This window comes from Syzygium oleosum, unplaced genomic scaffold (genome assembly GCF_021117445.2).
Source record: "Syzygium oleosum isolate NSW1041296 unplaced genomic scaffold, Sole_v2.1 Sole_v2.16, whole genome shotgun sequence".
Lineage (NCBI taxonomy): Eukaryota > Viridiplantae > Streptophyta > Magnoliopsida > Myrtales > Myrtaceae > Syzygium > Syzygium oleosum.
The window spans coordinates 4536367-4563427 of NW_026607500.1; the positions used below are offsets into that span (position 1 = coordinate 4536367).

Consider the following 27061-nt stretch of genomic DNA (forward strand, 5'->3'; position numbering starts at 1 on the left):
CAGACCATACCTCACGTGACAGTGGATGGTAATTTCCTATTTGATCTAAGTTTTCGATTTTGGAGTCGCCACTAGTCATTATTGATAGGTTGACTAGAAACCTAATCGGGGTATGGGAGAAATACCATGATTCTACGAATCAGAGATTCTGAGTACGGGGACTTGGTTACGCTAATGATCCCGAATCAAGATCCCTAACGCCCTTTCGGTACCTAAGAACGATACGATATTTAACGTGTCACACAAGTTTCTGAGGCTTACTCACTAATCATATCCATTCTAATTGTGGGAAAATCAATCAAGAATTAAATGCGCAATCAATGTCAATCAAATCAATCAATCCTAAATTGTCTCTAAAAATCAAAATGCACCCAAAAACATCCAAATCCTAACGAAGCCCTAAAGGCTTATTCATTCCATGATTTGTGTCTTTTAGGGTTTTAGGGTTTTTTAGGGGTTATAACCCCTGAATTTGAGATTTTCTAAAAATTCCACTTGGGCAATTCCAAAAATTCAAATTTCACTTTCCAAGGTTGGCCACAGTGTTTTTGGACCATTCCGTGAATTTTTGAAATTTTTGATTTTTTTTTCGATTTTTGAATTTCAGAGAATTTCATTAACCGAGAATTGATTTTTATGAATTTCTGAAAAATTTTTATGGATTTTCCAATTTTCCAATTTTTTAGATTTTCTAAATTTTTCACATTTTTTATTTGTATTTTTTGAATTTTTATGAATTTTCTAATTTTCTAAAATTTTTCGAATTTCTAAATTTTTTTTTGTATTTTTCTGATTTTTTTTATTTCTTTTATTGAAATTTTTTTATTTTTTTAGATTCTCTTATTATTTTTTTAATATTTTTGAATTTTCTCGCCGGAAAAAATGAACCGGATCGGCCCGGTCAACCCGGTTCGGCTTGGCCGAACTGGGCCTCGCCGGTGTCGGTCATCGGTCGTCTTCTCCGGCGAGAAATAGTGCCAAAACGGCGCCATTTCACTATTTCTCATTGGGGCATTTCCCCGAATAGGTGGTGTGCATAAGTCTGGGTTTTTTGTTTTCAAGGCTGCAACTTTAGACCGATCTCCGGCGGTCCTCCGGTGATATTTCGGTGTCAATTTTGGGTTCTTTATCATCCTCACATCACCACCTATCATCCCAGCTTAGTCAACTGGCTACCGAACCTTCGTTGGCCGGCGAAAAACCGATCTAAACAACTCAACTCGAGACTGACATATTCAAGCTTTTTCTATTGTTCAGATCAATTATTTAACGCCCTAGCCATCTACATCGATCAAAATCATCATCAAAACATCAAGCAAGGTAAGCAGTTACTAACTTGAGCGGCCATTTGCCACAGGTAACACTCCGGTGAAGCTCGGGTTTCCCAGCGAGGGTCATCAATGATTGGCCGACTTGGTTTAGTGCAATTTCAATGATTAAAAATGCAAGAAACAAACAAGTAGATGATCATAATCATGTTTAAAGCATCAATAATAAGGAAAATTGCAAGATCTAGCACTGTGAAGCTCAAGTACTTAATATGGAATTCTATGTAAACCGTGGCAAGGATCGAACTTTACCTGCTTCGATGGAAGGCAAATTGGAGTTTCCGAGACAACCGGTGACCGTGGAGTGGTTCCTTGTCACTTGATCTCCAAGTTGATGGCCTCGGTTTCGCCGGGGAACTCTTGAATCAGCCTGCCGAGTACGGTTTTCAGGCCTCGATGACCAGCCATGTTGTAGGTCCTCCGGTGAGGAAACTCACCGTCGAGACCGATTTGCCAGGGCTTTTCAATCGGAAAAGCACCGATCGCTCGGTTCCCGGGAATCTCTACTCATATCATGCTCAATCTCTCTCTCTTTCGTGCTCCTTCTCTCTCTCTTTCTCTCTGGAATTTCGTCGACCAGCTTCTCTTCTTAATGTTCATTTTTTTGTTGTTTTTGTTGATCAATTTTCCCGCCCAAATTCAGTTAGAACCGACTTCCGATCGATTGGATCGATTCTCTGGCGCCAGCTGGCTAACTTGATTTTCACGTGCTAAATCAATCGGGGAAGGTTCACGAAGTCGCGGGTTTAACTTGATTTTTTTTGGGTTTGACACGTGTCGCGCCGCGCTTGTTTTTTTAGCTTTCGGGGTTTGCCCGCTAAGGAGGTATTTCCGTGGAAGGGTCTCTCCCAGACCATACCTCACGTGACAGTGGATAGTAATTTCCTATTTGATCTAAGTTTTCTATTTTGGAGTCGCCACTAGTCATTATTAGTAAGTTGACTAGAAATCTAATCGGGGTATGGGAGAAATACCACGATTCTACGAATCAGAGATTTTGAGTATGGGGACTTGATTACGTTAATGATCCCAAATTGAGATCCCTAACGCCCTTTTGGTACCTAAGAACGATACGATGTCTAACGTGTCATGCAAGTTTCCGAGGCTTATCCATTAATTCTATCCATTCTAATTGCGGGGAAAATCAATCAAGAATTAAATGTGCAATCAATGTCAATAAAACCAAATAATCCTAAATTGTCTCTAAAAATCAAAATGCACCAAAAAACATCAAAATCCTAGTGAAGCCCTAAAAGCTTGGTCATTTCGTGATTTGTGTCTTTTTAGGGTTTTAGGTTTTTTTAGGGGTTATAACCCCTGAATTTGAAATTTTCTAAAAATGCCACTTGGGCACTTCAAAAAATTCAAATTTCGCTTTCCAAGGTTGGCCACAGTATTTTTGGACCATTTTGTGAATTTTTGAAATTTTTGATTTTTTTTTTCGGAAATTGAATTTCTGAGAATTTCATTAACCGAGGATTGATTTTTATGAATTTCTGAAAATTTTAATGAATTTTCGAATTTTTTAGATTTTTTTAAATTTTTCACATTTTTTATTGGTATTTTCTGAATTTTCAGGATTTTTATGGATTTTCTAAATTTTTTAAAATTTTTATGAAATTTTCTAATTTTCCGAAATTTTTTTTACGTTTTTCAGATTTTAAAATTTTTTTGAATATTTCAAATTTTTTATTGATTTTTCAATTTTTGTAGATTTTTTTTATTTAAATTTTCCAGTCGAGAAACGAACCGGACCGGCCCGGTTCAACCCGGTTTGACTTGGCCAAACAGGGCCTCGCCGGCGCCGGCGCCGATCGTCTTCTCCGGCAAGCATGATGCCCAAACGACGCCGTTTCTGATTCTTCTCATTGGGGCATTTGGTCAAACAGTTGGTGGGCATGGTTTTATGTTGCACGTTTTCAAGGCCACCGGTTTGAGCTCATCGCCGACGAGCCTCCGGTGACCTTTATGGCTAATTTTTTGGTTCTGTGTCAAGTTCATATCATCCTCTACCAAACTAGATTAACTGAATCGCCGTCGGACCTTCGCCGGCCGGTGAAAAACCAGTCGAAAAAACCTAACTTGCAACTTGTTCTAAACTAACTAGCCGAACCTTCGAATCACAATATAGAACGCCCTAGCCATCTAACTCGATTCTAATCACTAACAAAGCATCAAACAAGGTTGAAGGAAGCTAACTTGACAGACTTATGGCCACGGTGATGCTCCGGCGACACTGTTCGAGCTCCGGCGAAATGGTTTTCATGCATGGCCGACTCGGTTTGTGTAAGTTTAACACCCCAAATGCAACGAAACAATACACATGATGATTAGAACATGTTTTAAGCATCAAACGTAACAAAACCACAAAGAAACACACAAGTTTGAGCTAAAATTTATTCTGGAAATTCTGGAAAAATATGATGAAGATCAAACTTTACTTGTTTCGTCCGGGATTGAAATGTTGTCCTTGGGCTAATCGGCCACCGTGGAGGTCTTCCTTGACACTTGATCTCCAAGTTAATGGCTTCGGTTTCGTCGGGAAGGTCCTGGATCAACCGGCCGAAGCTCGGTTTCAAAGCTTCACGGTCAGCTCGCCACTGGTCACCCGAGGAGGAGATCCTCCCTAGATGGTCGATTCGCCGGCGCCGTTAAATCGACCGGCGTCGATCACTCGATCTGGAGATCTCCACTCCTCTTTCTCTCTAGATTTCATGCTCTCTCCCTGTTTCTCTCTCTTTTTCCTCTCGGAAATTTTCTCGAACACGTTGTGTCCATCACCTTCAGTTTTTCTTCCTTTTGTAGCTCGATTTCCCGCCCAAAATTGGTTATCACCGACCTCCAAATCGGTTGTAACGAATCTCAGGTTCCAGCTGGAATTGGAGTTTAACACGTGCTATATTGATCGGATTAAGTTGGTAAAGTGGCGGGGTCGAAGATATTTTTGGGTTTATTGCACGTTTTGGGCGAGTTGGGCGAAGAAGACGGGTTTTCGGGTCGGGTCGGGTTGACTCGGTCGACTTGGAAAGCCCGATGTTGACACCTAAATTTTGGCGTATCATTTAGTGTAATTTGCATAGAAAATTAGGGATTAAATTTTTATCCCCTAAACAAAAATATTTAAATTGCATAAACATATAGTTTAGGTCCATTTAATTTAATTGCATTTTTTTGCATCAGATTGGCAGTGGCGAATGAGCTTAAAATTTCATCGAACGAGATTCGGCTCGCTCGGAAGGCAAGGGCCGGGAATTACAAGTCAAACGGGTTCGGTTGTTTTAATTTGAGCTTAATTCAGCCCATTATCCTTAATTAATTCAGCCCATTTAAATTAAATTAAAATCTAAGCCCAAGCCTAAGCCCATTAGGACTAGAGAGCCCATCTAATTGACCTAGATTAGTGTTATATATACATCATTAGGTCAGGATTTTAGGGAGGACACACAATTTCGGACACAGTTTTTCAGATCAGAATTTTCAGAGAGAAAAAGTGAGAGAAGAAAAAAAAAGAAGAAGAAGAAGAGAGAGAGAGCCCCGCTCCCCGCGCGGCCGCACGTTGCCGCCCGGAGCCCCGCCGCACCATCTCACCGCGCCACTGCTGCCTCGTGATTCTGTTCCCCGCGCCGCCGCACGCCCGACGTCGCATCATCTCCGTCTGCTGCGTCAACCGCCGCCGCTTGCCCCTGCTCACAGCCATACTTCTGGCTATGAATCACTTCTGCCCCGAAGTCAACACTGCCATGCCCACGTTGACCACTCCAACGTCAGTCCACGGAAGTCTCACGTAGAATTCACGTCTACAAATTGGGGAGAAGGAGGAGAGTTGCACAGGGACTCTCTAAAGACAATGAGAATATACAAAAGAAGCAATGTGGCGGTGTAGTCTTGAAGAGCAAACAGGAAGTGAAGATTGAGTAAAGCAAGTGAAGAGCAAACAAGACATTGTCTAAGATTCATCTTCTTGTTCTGCGACGTGGGGACACCAATATTGACGATGCTCCCTGCGGTAAACGAGTCTTGATCAGTGGAGGTTCTTTCACTCCTCCGGTGCTCATTCTTCACGTGTTCCGAGACTTTGCTGCGACGATCCCCTCACGCCACCACCGCGCGCTCCACCGTGCCCGTTGCCGGACGCCACCGTGAGCCGCCGCGCCGACGCCGCGTCGCCCGTCGTCTGAGTCCGATCCCGATCCGCAAACTCGATCCCGAGTCGATTTGAATTTGGGAATTATCTGCAAATTAGGTAATTCAACATTATCCGATATTTTCAGAATATTTAATTTCCTAATATGGGTGTTTGAATATTTCGTGAATATCATGTGGATATTTAGATATCTTAGGATAGTGTTCGATATATCCGTAATATTTTTAAATATTCAAAATTAGGAAAACTTCCTAATTTAGCAACGTATCTGGACGACTATCCGACCTTATCCCTAAGGTTCGATACGCGGTGATACGGAAAATTATTATCCTATCCATAACCACTTGGGTACGATAATGATTTTTATCCGCTTTCCGTCGATATCTATAACCCTATAGATATGACCGATAGTTTGATTTTTGTGCCTAATCCGAGTTTGAAACAAATATGGCGGATCCCGTGGACGTTTTGAATGTGGTTGCTATCCTTGTTTATTTAATTGCTTTCCTTTTTCAAATAAACAGAAAATTCAAAAAATATTAATTAGATTTGAATTAGAGTTTTTGCATGTTTAGGAATCCTAAATATATCTAGAAGATAGAGTAGTTATTTAATTTAAATTAGGACTTGAGATGATTTATTTCCTAGTTTAAATTAAGTAATATTCTAATCTTAATAGATTATTCAGGTTATTTTATTATTTCGAATTTCCATGAAAATCCCAAGAAAAGAAGAATGAATTGTTTTAGGATAGATTAGGATAGATTGTATTCTTAATTTAAGTAATTCATTATTTCGAATTTTAACAAAAATCCTAAAAAGGAATCATGCTAGGGTAGATTAAGTCATCATAGTTTGCATGTTAATTTAGGCACTTTTATTATTCCGAATTTAAATTGAAAAAATACCAAAAATAATCATTCGTCCTGTCATTAGAAATAGGTCACGTCGTCGCACGACATATAGTTTGCATGCTAGGTTGCATTAATCGCATGTCATTGCATATAGGCTAGATTTCATTTAAATAAGTGAAAATCCCAAAAAAAAAGAAATTGAGTGAATTGCTTGTTAATTAGAAATCATATTAGGGTGTCAATGTGATTTTCTAGCTAACAATGCAGATGCTTACGTTGCTTCCAGGTAAGTAATTCTTCCAAACTTGCAATTTATTTAATGCTTTCTGGGTGTTAAATTGGTGGTTTGCGCACTCGCATGAACACCTCACATGTTAGTAACTAAGTTGAAATGGATCCAAACTGCCTGCCAAAACATTTTTGAAAAGAAAAGGTACCGAAAGGGCGTTAGACCAAATCTAGCGTAATCAAGTCCCCGGGCTTAGAATCTCTGGTTCATAGGAATAAAACATATCTCCCTATGTTTTATTTAGGTTTCTAATCAACCTACCATAAATTGATTAGTGGCAACTCCGAGCATAAAAACTTTTGCATGTTAAAAACTTAAACCCTAAGTTGCGAATTGGTAGGGCTTGGGAGGGCCCGAGTTAGGCTTAGTCTTAACAATCCATTAGCCTGAGAGGAATTTTAGGTCGCGACAGCTTGGCGACTCCGCTGGGGACTTGAGTTAAAACTCTTAGTGGACTTAGGCCAGTTTTTCTTTTCAAAAAATATTTTTGTTTGGCAGCGAGGATCCCAGGTACGTCCCTAACATTTTAGGTGTTAAATGTTTTTGCAGAATGGGAGGTATAAGGGGAGGCGTGATTGTTAACCCTTGTTTTGCAGGGAGGTGTTTGGATGTATGGTTTATTTTATGCACGAAGCGCTGTTTGATATAACATGTTGTGCATGCCTTGCATTTATACTACACCGCACACACTACCCGCTGCCGGACCTGGGCGGCACAGGTTTAGGATGGTACTGAGACAGCGGACACCCCGACCACACTCGCGTGGTACGGGTCGCCCTCCTTGGTCCCGAAAGTTCTTTCATGGTGTCATTGAGTTCCCACCACGGTTGCACCCTTTGCAACCCGGGTCGGCTCCTTGACTAAGCCGGAGTAAGGGGAACCCCGGCCTAACCACAACCATGACTGGTTTAGCCCGGTAATCCTCGCGTCTCCATTTTGCAAGCTAGAGTCTAGATAGAAATCGAACCTCACATTTCATGCGCATGTCTATGTGATTGTCATGGTCCTATCGGGTAAAGTAACTTTTCTGAACCTTTATTTCGCAATTTATCTATGTTCCGTATTTTCTTTGGTCGGTCCATGACATTAGGTCGGTCGTGAGTCTTGGTCTATATACTATGGGAGGGGCAGACATCCGGATTCTTGATGCTCCTAAGGACGAGCTCCGTGCCTGGTGGAATCTACTTAGTCCGACCAACCGCAAGCTAGTTGAGGGCCACATCGGGAGGCTGCTCCCCCTACTGGAGGTCAAAGTCCGTACCGGCCTCGTTCGAGCATTAGCGCACTTCTGGTGTCCCGAGACCTCTACCTTTATATTCGGTAAGCACGAGCTCACCCCGACGTTGGAAGAATATAGCGTGCTCATTGGAAAACCATTGGAGTCGGAGTTAGTCACACCACCTTTGGGAATTGATTCTACTTTAATGTTGGCTGAATTTTTGAATGTTGGAAAAGATGAATTGGGAAAAGTTTTAAAAGCAAATCGCGGCACATGTCCTTTTTCATTCCTAAGTCAGTGTTTTGAAAAAGCCACATCTTTTCAAAAGGGCAAAATCTTTTTGTTAGCATTTTTCGGGTTCATGATTTTTCCTCACTGTAAGAATGCATGTAGTCCGTCAATCGCATGGTTGGTCCAACAAGTCTGTCTTGAAAAGAATTTTGGCAACACCATTTTAGTCGAGACTTTCATTTCCCTCATTAAATTTAAGCAACATGTTGACAAAACGTTTCATGCCCCCCTCGAACTTTTGCAAATTTGGTTTTTGTCTCACATAAAAGGGTGTGGCGATTTACTCACAATATCCGAGCTTAGTGATTCTAGCCATCCCATTTTAAGCTATAAAGAAAAACAAGGAAATACACCTGATTATCATTATTCCGAATGGATCATTTTCATGAAAAACGCTAGACCCCAAGGTTTCTATTGGCATGCTAATTGGTTCAAGGTCGAGGAAGCTCGGCTTACGTGTAATGGTGTTGGACCGGTGCCACTTTTGGGCTTCACTGGCGCAATCGAGTACTACCCTGCCAGAGTGTCCCGACAGTACCAAATTCTCCAGGGACTCCCTCCGGCGTTACAACCGGAACTCCTCCGGGTCGACTTTGCCGATGATGATAAAAACCACGAAGGGACCGTAGCTCAGCTCAATAAGATGTGAAAGAAGTGCCGTGTGTTAAAAATAGCTCGGCCCGAAGGAGAACTAAAGGGAGAGCAGAAGTCCTATTTCGCGACGACCCAGTACATTCGACGGCACAGAATCCCACAGGATTTGCTCCCGAAGATACCCAAGGTGCGTCTTAAGTCCGCCAATCGCTCAAAGAACAATCGCCTCAAAAGGAAGGCCGAAGAAGCTGAAGAAAAGGCAGCCAAGATAGCTCGAGCTTATGAGCAATTGAAGAAGGAAGTCGCCTCCCATATGTCTATAGATCAAGCTAAATAATAAGCTCGAAGTTCTTTTCTCATTTCAGTTTCAGTTTTTAAATTTGTTTAGGAATTGAGTCATTTGTCTTTATATTCAGTTCAATTTTAAGTCATTAATTGGTGTAAAAATTTTCACCATTTCAATAAATGGGTCTTTTCAATTCAAAGCGTTTAGACCAATGTCATGGATCGGCGTATGATTTTGCTTGGCACTTATGTATGCCTGTTTCATTCCGAAATTAGGTAACTACGGACCGATCACGATCGCCCATTCATACACGGTCGAGAGCCAGAATGGCCGATCAAACCGACTTGCAAGAGCGTGTTGTTGGTATGGAAGACCAGATGAAGCAACTTGTCATCGCGATGCAACAAATGTCCGCTGAGATCAAAGCTCTTCGGTCGATCCCCTGTTCCGGCATCCCTCGAAACATCAGTCCCAAAGCAGAAAGTTAGAAAAAGTGTCGATGTTGACGGAGATGACGATATTCCTGATTTAGAAGATGACCCCGTCCAGATTATCGACAACAAAGACAAACCTGACGAACGATTCAACAAGCTTGAAGAAAGAGTGAAGCAGCTGGAAGGTTCGCAGGATTCACCTTCGATCGATCTGTCCCTGTACTCACAGATCAAAATCCCAAAGAAGTTCAAAATGCCAGATTTTGACAAGTACAATGGCACCACATGTCCAAAAGCCCACCTGCAGCTCTATCACGTACAGATGACTTCGTATGTTGACAATGAACTCCTGATGATCCATGCCTTTCAAGCAAGTTTGACGGGTCCTGCTTTGAACTGGTATCTCATGAAGAAGATAAATGGCCTCAAAACTTGGAAAGAAGCCAGTGAAGCATTCTTAAAGCAGTACAGATTCATAATGGACATCATTCCTATCCGTGATGATCTCGAACATGCTCAGATGAAAAAAACTGAGTCGTTCAAAGACTATGCTATCAGATGGAGGAATTTAGCTGCTCAGGTTGTCCCAGAACCCATAGACAGTGAGTTGAAGAGGATGTTTGTAAAAACTCTCCCATTCGAATACCATAATCGGATGGTTGCCATTCCGCCTGACAACTTCAACCAACTCATCCCCATAGGCGAACAGATTGAGATAGGGCTGAAAGATGGATGGTTTGTCGAGCCGTCTTCCTCGACCAGAAGATTTGGTGCGAGAAAAGAGAAAGAACCGGCAGCTGAAGTGAATGTGGCTTATAACCAACCGAGCCGGCGGAATACTAACTCCGCCCCAGCAATTCAAGTAGCGGAAGCTCAGCAACAAAACTCGGGTCATCAACCTTTTCAAAGGAGGAACAACAAGAGGCAATTCACCTCCCTCCCCGGGTCGTTGTCTCAAGTATTGGCAGTACTTCAGAAGAAAGGCTTGCTTACTACTGAGCCAAAGCGGCCCAATCCTGAGCGGTTCTATAACTTCGACCCGTCAAAGAAATGTGATTATCACATGGGTGAGCTGGGACACTCAACCGATGATTACTATGTCCTCAAGCATCGAATCCAGAACCTCCTGGACACGAGGGCTTTCTCATTCCAACCCGCTAAGCCGAATGTTCAGAATAACCCACTCCCCGATCACGCGGGCAATGTGAATGCCATTTTTAGCCTCGATGCTGGTCGAATTAAGAACGTCAAGGTGTATACTACGGACGTCTATGGCGAGTTGGTGAAAGCCGGTTATTACCCGAGTAACGAGACCCTTCCCCTGGCTGTCATGAGAGAAAGAATCTCAAGGATGGTAGAAGCTGGGATGATTGTTTATGCTGACCACACTGGCATTGTTTCCACTATTTCTGAAGTGGTTATTAATTGGGAAAAAGAGTTTGCTACATTGAACACCGGGAAGGACAAGTTCAACCCTTTGCTTGAAGACATGCCTCCGCTCGAAGACGCGTCCGATGATGAAGAGATTGTAGTAAGCACGCCTACAGCTGATGAAGGGATAGTGATCGAGATACCTCAACCACATGAGTACAGTGATAATAAGGCGGTCCCTTGGTCTTACAGCCTCGATGTCGACCTGGTTACCAGATCTGGGCGTACCTAAAGCCAAGCTAATGCCCAACCTGCAAAACCTGTTACTAATGAAGAAGCCAAAGAGTTTCTAGCTGTGATTAAGGCTAGCGAATACAACATAGTTGAACAATTGCGCAAGATGCCCGCGCAAATCTCTCTCCTTGAACTACTCCAGACATCTGTCAAGCATCAGAAGGCCCTAATGAAGGTGTTAAGTGAAGTCCACGTGCCAGAAACGATCGATCATGATAAATTGAAGGAATTTGTCGGTTCTATACTCCTCAAGGACCTCATAGCCTTTTCAGATGAAGAGTTTCCTCTGGAAGGGAGGGGGCATACCAAGGCACTTTACATTTCTGTCAAATATAAGGCCTCGCATGTAGCCCGGGTACTCATTGATAACGGATCAGCCTTGAATATCTGTCCTTTGGCGACTTTACACCGCCTCAAGATAGACTTTTCTAGGATAAATTCTGCAAAGACCTCTGTGCGAGCCTTTGATGGAACGAAGAAAGAAGTAATGGGAGAAATCCACCTTGACATACAGATAGGACCAACGATGTTCAACATCCTATTTCAAGTTATGGACATTCCCACTGCATTTAATTTTCTGTTGGGTCGTCCATGGATTCATACTGCGGGAGCTGTGCCATCCAGTCTACATCAGAGGGTGAAGTTCGTTGTGGAGAGAAAATTAGTCACAGTCCACGGTGAAGAGGAGCACCCAATCTACCACGCAACGGCTATCCCCTATGTTGAGCCGGATTGCAAAATAGAATCAAGCTATCAGTCGCTCGAGCTCGTATCAACCATACATGCATCGAGAGGATCATCACCGCCCATTCCTGAGGTGTCAAATGCTGCAGTCATGGTTGGAAGAGTAATGGTGTCCCATGGCTTTATTCCGGGTGAAGGTCTTGGTAGGAATGGTCAAGGTATCCGCCAACCGGTGGAAGTCTCTCGAAGGCCCCACACTACTGGGTTGGGATACCAGGGGTCAAGCGGGCCAAATAATGGGGGACGTGGACATGAACGTGGACGCGGCCGAGGTCGAGGTCGAGGAGATGGATATAATAGACAGCGATCCGAAGAAGAGCCGAATGGAATTACCCACAACAATGGAGAGCTTGGGCATGGTAGGTTGCTTCCACATATCCGCACCACATTTCCGGGCCCTGCAAGAATGATGCATGAAGAGAAAGAGGTGATCGACACTTTGGGGCAACCGAGCGGCAAGTTCGATTTTTATGTGAAATACTCGGCGCCCCCGAGCTTCTATGTTAACCCCTGTGACATTGTCCCGGATGGATGGGGAGGTATGGATGATCCAACACCTCTAATGACAGAAGATTCTGATGATGCAATGGATGGAATCACTACCCTGTTTGATGATTTCTTCGTTGGAGCTATCGAAGAAGAACCGTTAGAGGGAATGGGCACAGGCCCACAAGAGTAAAACTTTTACTTTTTCGCACACTCCCCTGCGTGGGAATTTTTACTGCTTTTTAGGACTTGCCCCGTTTCGGGCGCTGCTTTCCATTTTCATTTCTAGGATTTGATTGTTGCAATTTTCATTCAATAAATGTAATTCATTTTGAAATAATCAATGAAATTACAAGTTATTTTCGTTTTGAGGACATGTTGAGGTACATCAAACCAGCCCGGTGATGATATCCAACCGATAAAAGAAAATATAGTCCAAGGAGAATTCTGAGGCCTGGGCTTCTTCATGTTCCTTCGTGTTAAAATATTTTTGAAAAGAATTTCAAAAAAAAAATAATAATAATTTAGAAAAAATGCAAGGTTTACTCCTGTTTGTCCTTCTGAATCCCTTACTTTATGTTTCAGGGGAATCTTGTGACACGTGAAGGTATGAAAACGGTCTAATCTGATGAATCATGTGCAGCCGAGCTTGATCCCAATGACACCGACGAACTTGACGATTCCTCAGATATTCAGCGCGATCTAGAGCGGCATGAAAGGCCCAAAGTCCTCACATCAGACCAAACTATCACTATTAACCTGAGTGATTCTGGAGAACCCAGAAAAGTGCAGAGAGGGGCAAATCCCCCTGAGAGTGAGACAAAACGCCCCGATCCAGTTGCCGCATGAGTAGGTAAGTCTTTCAACCAAAAAGTGCGTCAAAGACACTTCGAGGTAAATGATCTAGTCCTAAGGAAGATACTGCCAGTTTTTCCTGTTCCTGGGGGCAAATTCGCCCCAAACTACATCGGTCCATACGTGGTTAAAAAGGTGCTCCCCAGGAGTGCCCTGATTCTCGTAGAAATGGACGGTCATGAGTTTTCCACGCCTGTTAATTCTGATGCTGTGAAGACGTATTATCCCTGATAAGATCAAACATTTTTGCGGCAAAAGTTTTCAAGTGTTTGGCTTTATACCTTTGAATTGCAAACATTTCACTGATGAATAAATGGTTTCAACCAATTTCAAGTTAAGATGTTTGCATTGGCTTTAATTTCTGCATGGTTATTTTGTCGATCAGTATCATTGACTTCAAAGGAGAAGTCTATTTAGACAATCTGATAACTCATGTGGAATGACTTGAATGTGTCGAATGAGGTACATCGGGATGATGGAAGGCAAGCCCTATCCTATACATAGTCCCATGCACTAATCCCCAGTGAGTTGAGCGGAAAAATTTCATGTCTGTAAGGTAAAGGGTTATCTCGCAAAAGGTACGGCAACCGAAATGACGAGAGGCGGTTCATTTCTCTATCCCAAACACTACAGGTTATCCATTATTTTGCCACTTTGAGCCTAAACACTTGGAGAAATTCTTTCAAATTACCCCTGTCAAGAATTATCCCACATTGGGGCAAACTGGAGGTAAGTCAGCATTATAAGGTGAAAAATGAGTAGAAATTTTCTTGCTCTCACTTGCATCAATCTTCGAGTGTTGCTTTTTTCAGATGAATTCACACGAAATTCAAGTGCCTTAGGATGACGAAGAGCATTTCTTTCTCTATCCTATACACACTTTATTCTTTGCTAAGCCCAATTGAGCCTGCAAATTCGTTTCTTAAAACCAGTTGGTGATCATCCCCCACATTGGGGCAAGGTAAAAGTTGTCACCGCCGAGCAGCATATTCAGAATGTCAATCGAAGGCAATTACCCCTGGAAGTCTAATGCTGAATCATTCAGTCAGAGTATAGTTGGCTAACATATGCATTGTAAACAGCGTATGTCAAGTGTAAAAAAAAAAAAAGAGTTCAGTGGGCAAGAAAGAGCAGTGTACCTGGTAAAAGCAAGACCAATACCCAAGGATGAAAGATAAGTGTATCAAAATCATCCCCAGTGGGATAGTCATAGTCCTACAAATTTAAAGAAGTGGTGAATTCAAGCCCAATGAAGCATTCGCTGAAAAGACAACTCCCAAGAATGAACAACAAGACCGGTGACAATGCCAAGATGATCACCAACTTATTCACCCCAATTATACACATTTTGAGCCTAATGATCTATTCATTTCTCAACTCATGAGCCTAGCCTACGTTACGTCCCTTGTAAAGTTTCTTCAGATTAGGGCACTTGAACTAACGAAGGATTCAGATGTTTATAAGCTTAGCTCGAAGAAGTGCGAGCAAGTCCATTTCTATCTCGTTTTGCAGGGTTCTTGACTTGTAAACCCGGAGACGATTGTGGAGTATGTTCTTTCAATAGCCTTGACTCAAAGAGTCCCTTTTGCTAAGCCATTGACCAAGCCCATGTTACGGTCCTGACAAAGACCTCTCAGATTGGTAAGGTCGTACAGCTTGCGAGAATACTCGGACCCTTGTCCACATGATGAAGGTGAGATGGAGTGATTCTCATAAATCAGCCTTTTTCAATGAGAATGAGAGAAAGCCCTTTTAGATCGGAAGTCCCTCATTCGGCATTTTCAAGACACCCACTTGTAAGTTCGGATTGTCTTGTCATGATTGTTCCCCAGCGGAGTTTGTAATACCGATTTGACAAAACCATCGTGCATGAAAATCAGTTGAAAATCATAGTGCATGTGTATATGTGTTCTTGACAGTGTACGAATGCATATTACATGTTACTTAAATCCGTGTCTAACAGGAGACACACCTTCAGAGTTGGAGATATCGCCAGGTACGTATATCTCTATCCCTAGGATGTCTATGACTATCTAGGTGTCCCTAACCTGTTCGAGCAATCGTCAGGACCCACATTTGATCATTTTTGCGATCTCTAGATGCCTTTGATGATGTTTAGGTGTCTATTGATCAAGCTTTTTCAGGTACCTCTGATGATATCTAGGTACTTTGTCAAGGAACCCTTGAACACTTGGGCTAGCCCCTTTGTTCACCAAATCACAGATTTTCATACAATCTCGAGAAGATTCCCCCGTTACTCACCTATGAGCAGGTATAGGTGAGGCGGCCAAATCTTTGCATATGAGCAGGTATATGTAAAGGTCGGAATTCTCCCCAAATCTCAAGTATTCCCCCGCTACTCGCCTATGAGCAGGTATAGGTGAAGTGACCAAATCCTTGCATATGAGCAGGTATATGTAAAGGTCGGAATATTCTTTCAACCCCAGGTGTTCCCCCGCTACTCGCTTATGAGCAGGTATAAGTGAGGCGGCCAAATCTTTGCATATGAGCAGGTATATGTAAAGGTCGGAATATCCTCTTGACTTCAAAAGTTCTCCCCGCAATTCACTTATGAGCAGGTATAAGTGAAGCGGCCAAATCTTTGCAAACACCTATGGAGATGTATAGGTAGTTGGTAAAGATCGGAACTGTTCTCACGAATCCAGATGATGATTGGATACGTCGAGCTTTCTTCGTGTGTTTTGACTTAACTGCAGATCACCGAAGTTCATCAACGTATATCAGGCAATACCTATGGAAATGAGCCCAGACATTTGCCAAACAACATACAAAGTCCGAGTCGTGCCTCGAATTGCGCTATCTCACTCCTGTCAGGTAAGTAATTCCAGGTATGTTTTCCACTCGTGTTAGCATACATCATTTCTTAATGCATTTTAAAATGGGACTCATAATCCCGACAAAAACAACATTCATTGCATTTGCATGGTTGAAATTTAGGTATCATTTAGTCTTTGAATGCAACCTCTACGAGCTCACCTTCAAAGAGGGGCGGCTGTTGACACCTAAATTTTTGCGTATCATTTAGTGTAATTTGCATAGAAAATTAGGGATTAAATTTTTAACCCCCAAACAAAAATATTTAAATTGCATAAACATATAGTTTAGGTCCATTTAATTTAATTGCATTTTTTTGCATCAGATTGGCAGTGGCGAATGAGCTTAAAATTTCATCGAACGAGACTCGGCTCGCTCGGAAGGCAAGGGCCGGGAATTACAACTCAAACGGGCTCGGTTGTTTTAATTTGAGCTTAATTCAGCCCATTATCCTTAATTAATTCAGCCCATTTAAATTAAATGAAAATCTAAGCCCAAGCCTAAGCCCATTAGGACTAGAGAGCCCATCTAATTGACTTAGATTAGTGTTATATATACATCATTAGGTCAGGATTTTAGGGAGGACACACAATTTCGGACACAGTTTTTCAGATCAGAATTTTCAGAGAGAAAAAGTGAGAGAAGAAAAAAGAAGAAGAAGAAGAAGAGAGAGAGAGCGCCGCTCCCCGCGCCGCCGCACGTCGCCGCCCGGAGCCCCGCCGCACCATCTCACCGCGCCGCTGCTGCCTCATGATTCTATTCCCCGCGCCGCCGCACGCCCGACGTCGCATCATCTCCGTCTGCTGCGTCAACCACCGCCGCTTGCCCCTGCTCATAGCCATACTTCTGGCTGTGAATCACTTCTGCCCCGAAGTCAACACTGCCATGCCCACGTTGACCACTCCAACGTCAGTCCACGGAAGTCTCACGTAGAATTCACGTCTACAAATTGGGGAGAAGGAGGAGAGTTGCACAGGGACTCTCTAAAGACAATGAGAATATACAAAAGAAGCAATGTGGTGGTGTAGTCTTGAAGAGCAAACGGGAAGTGAAGATTGAGTAAAGCAAGTGAAGAGCAAACAAGATATTGTCTAAGATTCATCTTCTTGTTCTGCGACATGGGGACACCAATATTGACGATGCTCCCTGCGGTAAACGAGTCTTGATCAATGGAGGTTCTTTCACTCCTCCGGTGCTCATTCTTCACGTGTTCCGAGACTTTGCTGCAACGATCCCCTCACGCCACCACCGCACGCTCCACCGCGCCCGTCGCCGGACTCCACCGTGAGCCGCCGCGCCGACGCCGCATCGCCCGTCGTCCGAGTCCGATCCTGATCCGCAAACTCGATCCCGAGTCGATTTGAATTTGGGAATTATCTGCAAATTAGGTAATTCAACATTATCCGATATTTTCAGAATATTTAATTTCCTAATATGGGTGTTTGAATATTTCGTGAATATCATGTGGATATTTAGATATCTTAGGATAATGTTCGATATATCCGTAATATTTTTAAATATTCAAAATTAGGAAAACTTCCTAATTTAGCAACGTATCTGGACGACTATCCGACCTTATCCCTAAGGTTCGATACGCGGCGATACGGAAAATTATTATCCTATCCATAACCACTTGGGTACGATAATGATTTTTATCCGCTTTCCAAATTTGAATAATCGGCTTTCCGTCGATATCTATAACCCTATAGATATGACCGATAGTTTGATTTTTGTGCCTAATCCGAGTTTGAAACAAATATGGCGGATCCCGTGGACGTTTTGAATGTGGTTGCTATCCTTGTTTATTTAATTACTTTCCTTTTTCAAATAAACAGAAAATTCAAAAAATATTAATTAGATTTGAATTAGAGTTTTTGCATGTCTAGGAATCCTAAATATATCTAGAAGATAGAGTAGTTATTTAATTTAAGTAAACATATCTCCCTCACGCCACCACCGCGCGCTCCACCGTGCCCGTCGCCGGACGCCACCGTGAGCCGCCGCGCCGACGCCGCGTCGCCCGTCGTCTGAGTCCGATCCCGATCCGCAAACTCGATCCCGAGTCGATTTGAATTTGGGAATTATCTGCAAATTAGGTAATTCAACATTATCCGATATTTTCAGAATATTTAATTTCCTAATATGGGTGTTTGAATATTTCGTGAATATCATGTGGATATTTAGATATCTTAGGATAGTGTTCGATATATCCGTAATATTTTTAAATATTCAAAATTAGGAAAACTTCCTAATTTAGCAACGTATCTGGACGACTATCCGACCTTATCCCTAAGGTTCGATACGCGGTGATACGGAAAATTATTATCCTATCCATAACCACTTGGGTACGATAATGATTTTTATCCGCTTTCCGTCGATATCTATAACCCTATAGATATGACCGATAGTTTGATTTTTGTGCCTAATCCGAGTTTGAAACAAATATGGCGGATCCCGTGGACGTTTTGAATGTGGTTGCTATCCTTGTTTATTTAATTGCTTTCCTTTTTCAAATAAACAGAAAATTCAAAAAATATTAATTAGATTTGAATTAGAGTTTTTGCATGTCTAGGAATCCTAAATATATCTAGAAGATAGAGTAGTTATTTAATTTAAATTAGGACTTGAGATGATTTATTTCCTAGTTTAAATTAAGTAATATTCTAATCTTAATAGATTATTCAGGTTATTTTATTATTTCGAATTTCCATGAAAATCCCAAGAAAAGAAGAATGAATTGTTTTAGGATAGATTAGGATAGATTGTATTCTTAATTTAAGTAATTCATTATTTCGAATTTTAACAAAAATCCTAAAAAGAAATCATGCTAGGGTAGATTAAGTCATCATAGTTTGCATGTTAATTTAGGCACTTTTATTATTCCGAATTTAAATTGAAAAAATACCAAAAATAATCATTCGTCCTGTCATTAGAAATAGGTCACGTCGTCGCACGACATATAGTTTGCATGCTAGGTTGCATTAATCGCATGTCATTGCATATAGGCTAGATTTCATTTAAATAAGTGAAAATCCCAAAAAAAAAGAAATTGAGTGAATTGCTTGTTAATTAGAAATCATATTAGGGTGTCAATGTGATTTTCTAGCTAACAATGCAGATGCTTACGTTGCTTCCAGGTAAGTAATTCTTCCAAACTTGCAATTTATTTAATGCTTTCTGGGTGTTAAATTGGTGGTTTGCGCACTCGCATGAACACCTCACATGTTAGTAACTAAGTTGAAATGGATCCAAACTGCCTGCCAAAACATTTTTGAAAAGAAAAGGTACCGAAAGGGCGTTAGACCAAATCTAGCGTAATCAAGTCCCCGGGCTTAGAATCTCTGGTTCATAGGAATAAAACATATCTCCCTATGTTTTATTTAGGTTTCTAATCAACCTACCATAAATTGATTAGTGGCGACTCCGAGCATAAAAACTTTTGCATGTTAAAAACTTAAACCCTAAGTTGCGAATTGGTAGGGCTTGGGAGGGCCCGAGTTAGGCTTAGTCTTAACAATCCATTAGCCTGAGAGGAATTTTAGGTCGCGACACCCGATTTTGACTAAATTCGCAAATTAAGCTCGATTTTGATCCAATTTTCAAAATTAAACCCAAAAATTGAATTCCTCATCACATTTTGAACCCAAATATGTGATTTTCCCCAAATTTTGTCATAATCATGTCCAAGATTTTCAAAATTTTATACTCGGGTTAGTAGGGTTTTATTCAATTCAATGCCTTAATGACCTGATTAGGCAAAATTAGTGCCAAAATTGAATTACCCACATCATAATAACCCTAGAAATGATGGTGTCATGGTTCGACAATTTCGAATTGGACACGATTCCCAAGTTAGGCTCAAAATTCCAAATTTTCAATTGAATTTTGGGAATTTTTTTTTATTTATTTGACAAACTGTGCAATTGGATTGACCATTATGTAATTCAAGGTCCCAGAATCATTTGTTGTGATGACACTATGACTTAAAAATGACTAGAAAAGATTTAATTGCATTTTTGGTTCAATTCGGGTTTAATTTTGCCCAATTTTAGGAAAAATATAATCTCGATTGATATTTTTCAAAATTGATGGTACATTAATGAAATTGGATTTAAAAGAATACTAATGACTATTTTTATGGAATTTTCTGATTCTATTTGCTATTTTTCTTGATTTTCTCACTTATTTTGACTAAACGAAATTAAAAAAATGCTAAAAAAAAATTTTGGTTTAGAAATAAGTTTCTAGGCATGGCCAAGATTCCTAGTCCTAATTTTAAGATTTAATGAAAATATGAAAAAAGCTAAAAATCAAGTGTCAACAGCTGCCCCTCTTTGAAATTGAGCTCGTTGGAGATTAATCTCAAAAACAAGGTGACACCTGAAATTTTAGTTGACTCAATGAACAAGACAAAATGGAAATTTCACAACAACTGATTAGGGATCCTACTTTTGAAATTCATGATCTAATCCAAAGGGTTTTCTTTTCGGAACACATTTTGAAAGGTTCTTAATGATTGAGGGAGAGAACTTACCTGTTTGTGAGCGTCTCTTTATTGCTTATCCAAGAGTATGAATTGATGGCGGTGATGATTATTTTGATTCCGTGGTTTAAGGATGAATCTACGAATCATGAACACCTGAGGCTCCTTGCCTGAGGATTTGGAAATTTACCTAGTGGTTCCTCACCATTAGGACTTTAAAATTTGCCTAGTGACTCCTCATCAGTAGGACTTTGGAAATTTACCTAGTGGCTCCTCACCAGTAGGACTTTAGAAATTTGCCTAGTGGCTCCTCGCTAGTAAGACTTTAGAAATTTGCCAAGTGGCTCTTGGCTCCTCGCTAGCAGGTCTTTGAAAATTTGCCCAGTGGCTCCTTGCCAGTAGGACTTTCGAAATTTGCCTAGTGGCTCCTCGCCTGTAGGACTTTGGAAATTGCCTAGGGGCTCCTCGCCTATAGGACTTTGGAAATTGCCTAGGGGTTCCTCGCCTATAGGACTTTGAAAATTTACCTAGTGGTTCCTCACCAGTAGGACTTTAGGAATTTGCCTAGGGGCTTCTCGCCTGTAGGACTTTGGAAATTGCCTAGGGGCTCCTCGCCTGTAGGACTTTGGAAATTGCCTAGGTGCTCCTCACAAGTAGGACTTTGGGAATTTGTCTAGGGGCTCCTCGCCTGTAAGACTTTGGAAATTGCCTGGGGGCTCCTTGCCTGTAGGACTTTGAAAATTTGCCTAGGGGCTCCTCGCCTGTAGGACTTTGAAAATTTGCCTAGGGGCTCCTCGCCTGTAGGACTTTGGAAATTTGCCTAGTGGTTTCTCACCAGTAGGACTTTGGGAATTTACCTAGTGGCTCTTCGCCTGTAGGACTTTGAAAATTGCCTAGGGGCTCCTCGCCTGTAAGACTTTGGAAATTTCCTAGGGGCTTCTATCTTGTAGGACTTTGGAAATTTGCCTAGTGGTTCCTCATTAATAGGACTTTGGGAATTTGCCTAGGGGCTCCTCGCCTGTAGGACTTTGGAAATTGCCTAGGAGTTCCTCGCCTGTAGGACTTTGGAAATTGCCTAGGGGCTCCTCGCCGCCTGTAGGACTTTGGAAATTGCCTAGGGGCTCCTCACCTATAGGACTTTGAAAATTTGCCTAGAGGCTCCTCGCTTATAGAACTTTGAAAATTGCCTAGTGGTTCCTCACTCGTAGGACTTTGAGAAGGCTTCAAACAGTGGGTGCCTTGATCATGAGTTATGTGATTTTGAGGTTTCACTAACCTTTGTATGATTTTTAGTTGATCAAAAACTATTTTTAAAAAATGGTTTTGAAATTAATCAAAACTGTTTGAAGCGTGGTTTTTTTTAGCTTACCACAAACTGTTTGAAAGCTTGATTTTTGGTTGACCAAAAACTTTTGAAACCTGATCTGGAAACATGCATTCTTTGCATTAATGCATTTCAGACAATCAAATTTCCTTTTCAAGAAATTATTTGAACAAAGTGCTTGCAATCTTTCAAGAAATGTTTGAAATGATCATTTGGAAGACCTTCATTAGAAAGGATTTGTCTCAATCTATGAACTTGGTCTTTTTTTCATCTGATTGAAATGGGACTTGTCTGATATCCCTCAATTTTATCTCTCTTAACCAATCCTTGTTGTTCGGAGATGTTCGCAATGTATACAATCTAATTGATTCGATAAGGTCTTTCAAAAGATTGTAATGTTGGCTTGGTCAATGGCTATTCAAAGGATAGGCATTTTGAGGCCAAGAAAAAGGATTTCATCATATCTGACTCTGGGTCTACAAGTTAAGAACCTCTAAGACAAGACAAGATATTATTGCATATACTTCTTTGAGCGATGACTTCTTGTCATAAAATCATGTTTCTACTCTCAACATCCCAATCTGAAGAGTCTTTGAGGAGAGGTTGTATTGTTGGTATTAGGTAAGCTCAAAAGAGGCTCATTTGTTTGAATTGAGGGTTTTTATGAAATTGGTGATCTTCTTGGCATCACTACCCCTTTTTCTTTTGTCTATTAGGGGTCTTTCTTTTTATGAACATCAGAGCCCCCTAAACGTTTATTACGATATCTTTTCTTTTACTCATTCTCACTTATTGTGATCTATGATCTCTCGTGATCTTAGCTTTGCTTTTGTCGCGACCTCCCCGAACCGGCCCCGCCGCCTAAGGGGTTTGGCTAATGAATTACTAAGTTAAACCTAGCTCGAGCTCTCTCAAGCCCATACCAATTCGCGACTTAGGTTTAAGTTATTAACATGCAAATCAATTTTATTTCGGAGTCGCCACTAATCAATTTTTGGTGGGTCGATTAGACACCCAAGTAAAGCACGGGAGAAATGCTTCACTTCTACGAACCAGAGATTCAATGGGTACAGGGACTTGATTATACTAATTGACCAATTAGTACCCTTTCGGTACCTAACCTTATTCAATTACTACCTAACGTGTTCACACTAATCGGAAGTTTCAAAAATCGATTCCTAACCAAACTAGGGTGAGCAATAATCAACACAAGAACCTAACGTGTATGATCAACTACATACGAGGTTGAATTAAACGCGCGATTCAAAGTGTGTGAACCAAGCAACGTGTAATCAAACATGACACTAATCATACAATAGGGCAAGAAAAGCCAATTTCAAAGCCCAAACAATATTTTTTGATTTTCCGGATTTTTTGGAATTTTTCTAAAATTTTTTGAATTTTTTGAATTAATTTTTTTTTAAAATTTTCTGAATTTTTTAATGTTTTGTTTGGCCGATCCAAGGATAGTTAGGGATCAATTCGCCGCTGTCATACGAGTGGATCGCGGGTGATTCCGCTTGACCACGAGATAAGTTGACGAATGACCCTAAACCTATACCAAACGATCGCACACGTCGGAATTAGCAATCGATCCTCGTGATTATATGACAACCGAGGTCGTCACGACCCAAGTGAACTTAAACGTGGTTTGATTCAGTATCGACCACGGGTCGAATATGCGAATTTCCCGAAAGCCACACGTTAGTTTGAGATACGCTCAAGCTACGTTATTTAAATTTAGTCATTAATTAGAGATCAAGTTTGGGCATTGGAAATTTCGAAAGTCACGATAGGATAATTGGACGACGTTGTTATTAGTGCGGTCAGCCTCTGATTCGTCCGGATTCTTCAGAAAATTTGAATTTTCGCAAGAAATGAAGAATGACCATTTTGCCCCTAGGACTTTGTTAAGGCCAAATGTTGTGTGAGAAGGGCATTTTGGTCATTTCACACCAACTTTAGGGAAAAAAAATTTTGGACAAATTTACTCTTGGAAATTTTGTGAAATTCCAATTTTGCCCTTAGATATTTTTGGTAAGGATTGATCTTGACCGTTGATCTCAAGATAAGGTTTAATCATGGCCGTTGATTGGAAAATAGAAAGGAGGGTAGGATGGTCATTTTATAGGGGATGGACACCAATTATTGGTGTCATTAGCCTATTTCTCTCATTTTCTCTCTCTCATCCTCTCATTCTCTCTCTCTCTCTTGTCAACCTCTCTCCCTCACCCCTCTCTCGGCCGAGCCTTCCCCTTCCCACCGTGAAGTGGCCAGCCGGCCACACCCTTCGCCGCCGTTCAACCACCGTGCCGGATAGCCGCCGCTCGGTCGTTCCCGATGCTGCGGCCTCGCCACCACCACCTCACCGTCTCTCTCTCTCTTTTCCCACCGTAAAACACCATCACCAGCCACCCTTTTTCAGCCAAGAGCAACCGAGACACCAGCAGTCCATCGCCGCCGATCGTGGGTGCCGGTGAGTCGCCGGTATCCCTTTTCGTGGGCCACCGCCGCCGCTGCTGCTTGCTCTCTGTCCAGCCACCTTTGAGGGCTTGATTTTGCATGGAATCACAAGTAAGTGATACCCTAACCCTCGCCTAGGATAACGGGTAATTTTGGGTTAGTTCGGGCCCGTTTTAGCAAGTTTAAGGGGTTATTCGTAGAGAAATGGTTGGACTGCTTTGGATGAGTTGTTGGGATGAAATTGTGACGATTTTGAGGTGGATTGGAAGTTAGAATTGATTGATTTTGTGATTGGAATGATTACGAGTGATTATTGTGGCTTATTGCGTGAAAAACGGGCCTAAATATGCCGTTATAGTGATTTTTCAGTGGTGGCCGAATCACTGTTCATTATGTGGCTGAATTGATGCATATTGGTGATTAAGATATAGTACTTGTTGGTTTGGGGTTGTCGGTAGGAGTACGACGCCCGTGAATGGTGAAATTTGGCTTAAAATGCAAAAATTCGAGTTAAATTGTGCACGTACGAATTGAATTGGTAAAAGTGTGAGTTGGCATGGCTTACTGGTAGCCTGCATATGTTGGATGACGTGTGCGAATTGGTCGTATGAAATTGGCATGAGATTGGGTGCCGATATGTTACATGGCCATTAAATACCCTAAGGCGTTTTTACGCGGGGTCTAGATAAAATGTGGTGTGTTAACGTGCTCGCTTGGTCGCATAATCCCTGAGGCGTGTACTATAATGTGGGGAAATGAATCCGTCCTGAGGCGTATACGGTAACGCGGGATGATGCCCGGTATTACCGGAAGACCGCCAACTTGAGGCGTGTTCGTTTACGCGGGTTGTGCCGTAGGTGGAGGATGTTGAGCCTGAGGCGTGTACTGTAACGCGGGCAAGAGACATAGCCTGAGGTGTGTACTGTAATGCGGGCTAAGGAGTGTCGTGAATATGAGACGGTCATATGTGGACCGTAGATGGAAAGTGGACCTGAGGTGTAATTACGCGGGTCGTTGGCAAGTTTAATGAAAATAGTGTGGTGAGGCATGAATGAGTGTGTGAAATGCGGAATTGGAAATGCCATGTGTTCGACTTGTGTTTTGGGCATGAAATTAATTTGGAATGTGCATATGGTTGGAATTTGTGTAATTGAGACTAACGTGCAGATTGTACGCATTAAGAGCCCAAGAAAGTGCAATTGTGTGCATGTTGTGTTTTTATTGAGTGATATGGTGTTCGGACTTGTCTGGAGGTACGTGTTAGCCTAGGTGGAGTTTAGAGTGTTTACTTGCTGAGACGTGTTCTCATGGTTGTTTAACTAAACCATTTCAGAACCCCGGCCTGGACCATGAATCCTCCGCCGCCACCGCTTCAGCGTTTTGGTATACCCATGCACATCGACCATGCAGTTATAGAGTATCTTGTAGGAGATGATATGGCTTGGATTAAGCATACTACAGTAGTCTGGGTAGATATAGGACAACCCCTGTGGCAGGCTCACAGCTATACAGCCTGGTGTTTCCAGGATGGTATGGACGAGTTCGGTCCCGTTCGAGGTTTTGATGTCCCTTTTGACGGAGTGGGAGATTGGGATCCGTCAGCTATACCTCCTCCTGATGGGGAGATGACTAGCCTTGACACTAGTCTTGCACAGTCAGGACATCAGCCTGTACTTGCAGCACCCGAACCTTCAGTGGCTGAGCCTGATCCGAAGCCGGAGGAGTCACAGGTAGGATATGATCCGATGGACGTGGATATAGGAGAAGTACCCGAGGAGGAGCCCATAGAAGAGGAAGAACTGGAAGATGAACCAGAGGAGGAAGAGCCAGAGGAAGAAGAACTCGAGGAGGAAGAGCCGGAGGAAGAACCAGAAGAAGAACCCGAAGAAGAGCCAGAAGATGAGCGAGAGGATGAGCCCGAGGAGGAACCGGAGGAAGAGCTGCCGATTGACGTTCCAAACGATTCTGATGATGAGCCGATAGAGATTGAGGCGGATTCTGAGTCTTCTGAGGAGTAGGTGGCTCAGGGGGAGTCAGATTCGGGTTCCGAGGAGACTGACTCGGAGTGGATGCCGTCTAGAGGGCGTAGGGGTTAGATTAGGGGTAGTGTAAATGCTTTGAAGTGTCCCATTTTTGGAGTTAGAGTAGACCCAGACTACTGGTCCTTTTTGATATCGGTAGTGTAAACTTTAGAAGCCCGGTGTACGTGAATAATATGTGTTTTGTAAGTGGTGTATGTTGTATATGTTGATTTGGTATCAAATGTATAGTCTCTCTATTACCCTTTTCTAAATATTGTCTGGGTGTTTGGTTGCTTCCACTGGTGCTTTATATCTGGATGTATGGGGTCGTCGACATCCTGGGACGTCGCGATATTCGACCATAGAGGTATGTCACGAGCTCGATGGGGTTCGGGGAGTGACAGAATGCCCTAGCCATCTAACTCGATTCTAATTACTAACAAAGCATCAAACAAGGTTGAAGGAAGCTAACTTGACAGGCTTATGGCCACGGTGATGCTCCGGCGATACTGTTCGAGCTCTGGCGAAATGGTTTTCATGCATGGCCGACTCGGTTTGTGCAAGTTTAACACCCCAAATGCAACGAAACAACACACATGATGATTAGAACATGTTTTAAGCATCAAACGTAAGAAAACCACAAAGAAACACACAAGTTTGAGCTAAAATTTAGTCTGGAAATTCTGGAAAAATATGATGAAGATCAAACTTTACCTGCTTCGTCCGGGATTGAAATGTTGTCCTCG

The 27061-nt window shown here is 42.0% G+C and overlaps 2 protein-coding genes across 2 annotated transcripts; both read left to right on the top strand.

Annotated features, from left to right (window-relative positions):
- The first annotated feature begins 7702 nt into the window (after nucleotides 1-7702).
- On the top strand, nucleotides 7703-8774 carry LOC115667685 (uncharacterized). Its single transcript, XM_056318666.1, has one exon. It carries the CDS (start codon nucleotides 7734-7736, stop codon nucleotides 8772-8774), a length of 1041 nt encoding a protein of 346 aa, XP_056174641.1. The 5' UTR covers nucleotides 7703-7733.
- A 16869-nt stretch (nucleotides 8775-25643) lies between these two features.
- LOC130140120 (uncharacterized) lies at nucleotides 25644-26312 on the top strand. The gene is made up of 3 exons (XM_056318667.1): nucleotides 25644-25824; nucleotides 25897-26024; nucleotides 26115-26312. Exons 1-3 carry the CDS (start codon nucleotides 25644-25646, stop codon nucleotides 26310-26312), a joined length of 507 nt encoding a protein of 168 aa, XP_056174642.1.
- Nucleotides 26313-27061: the final 749 nt, after the last annotated feature.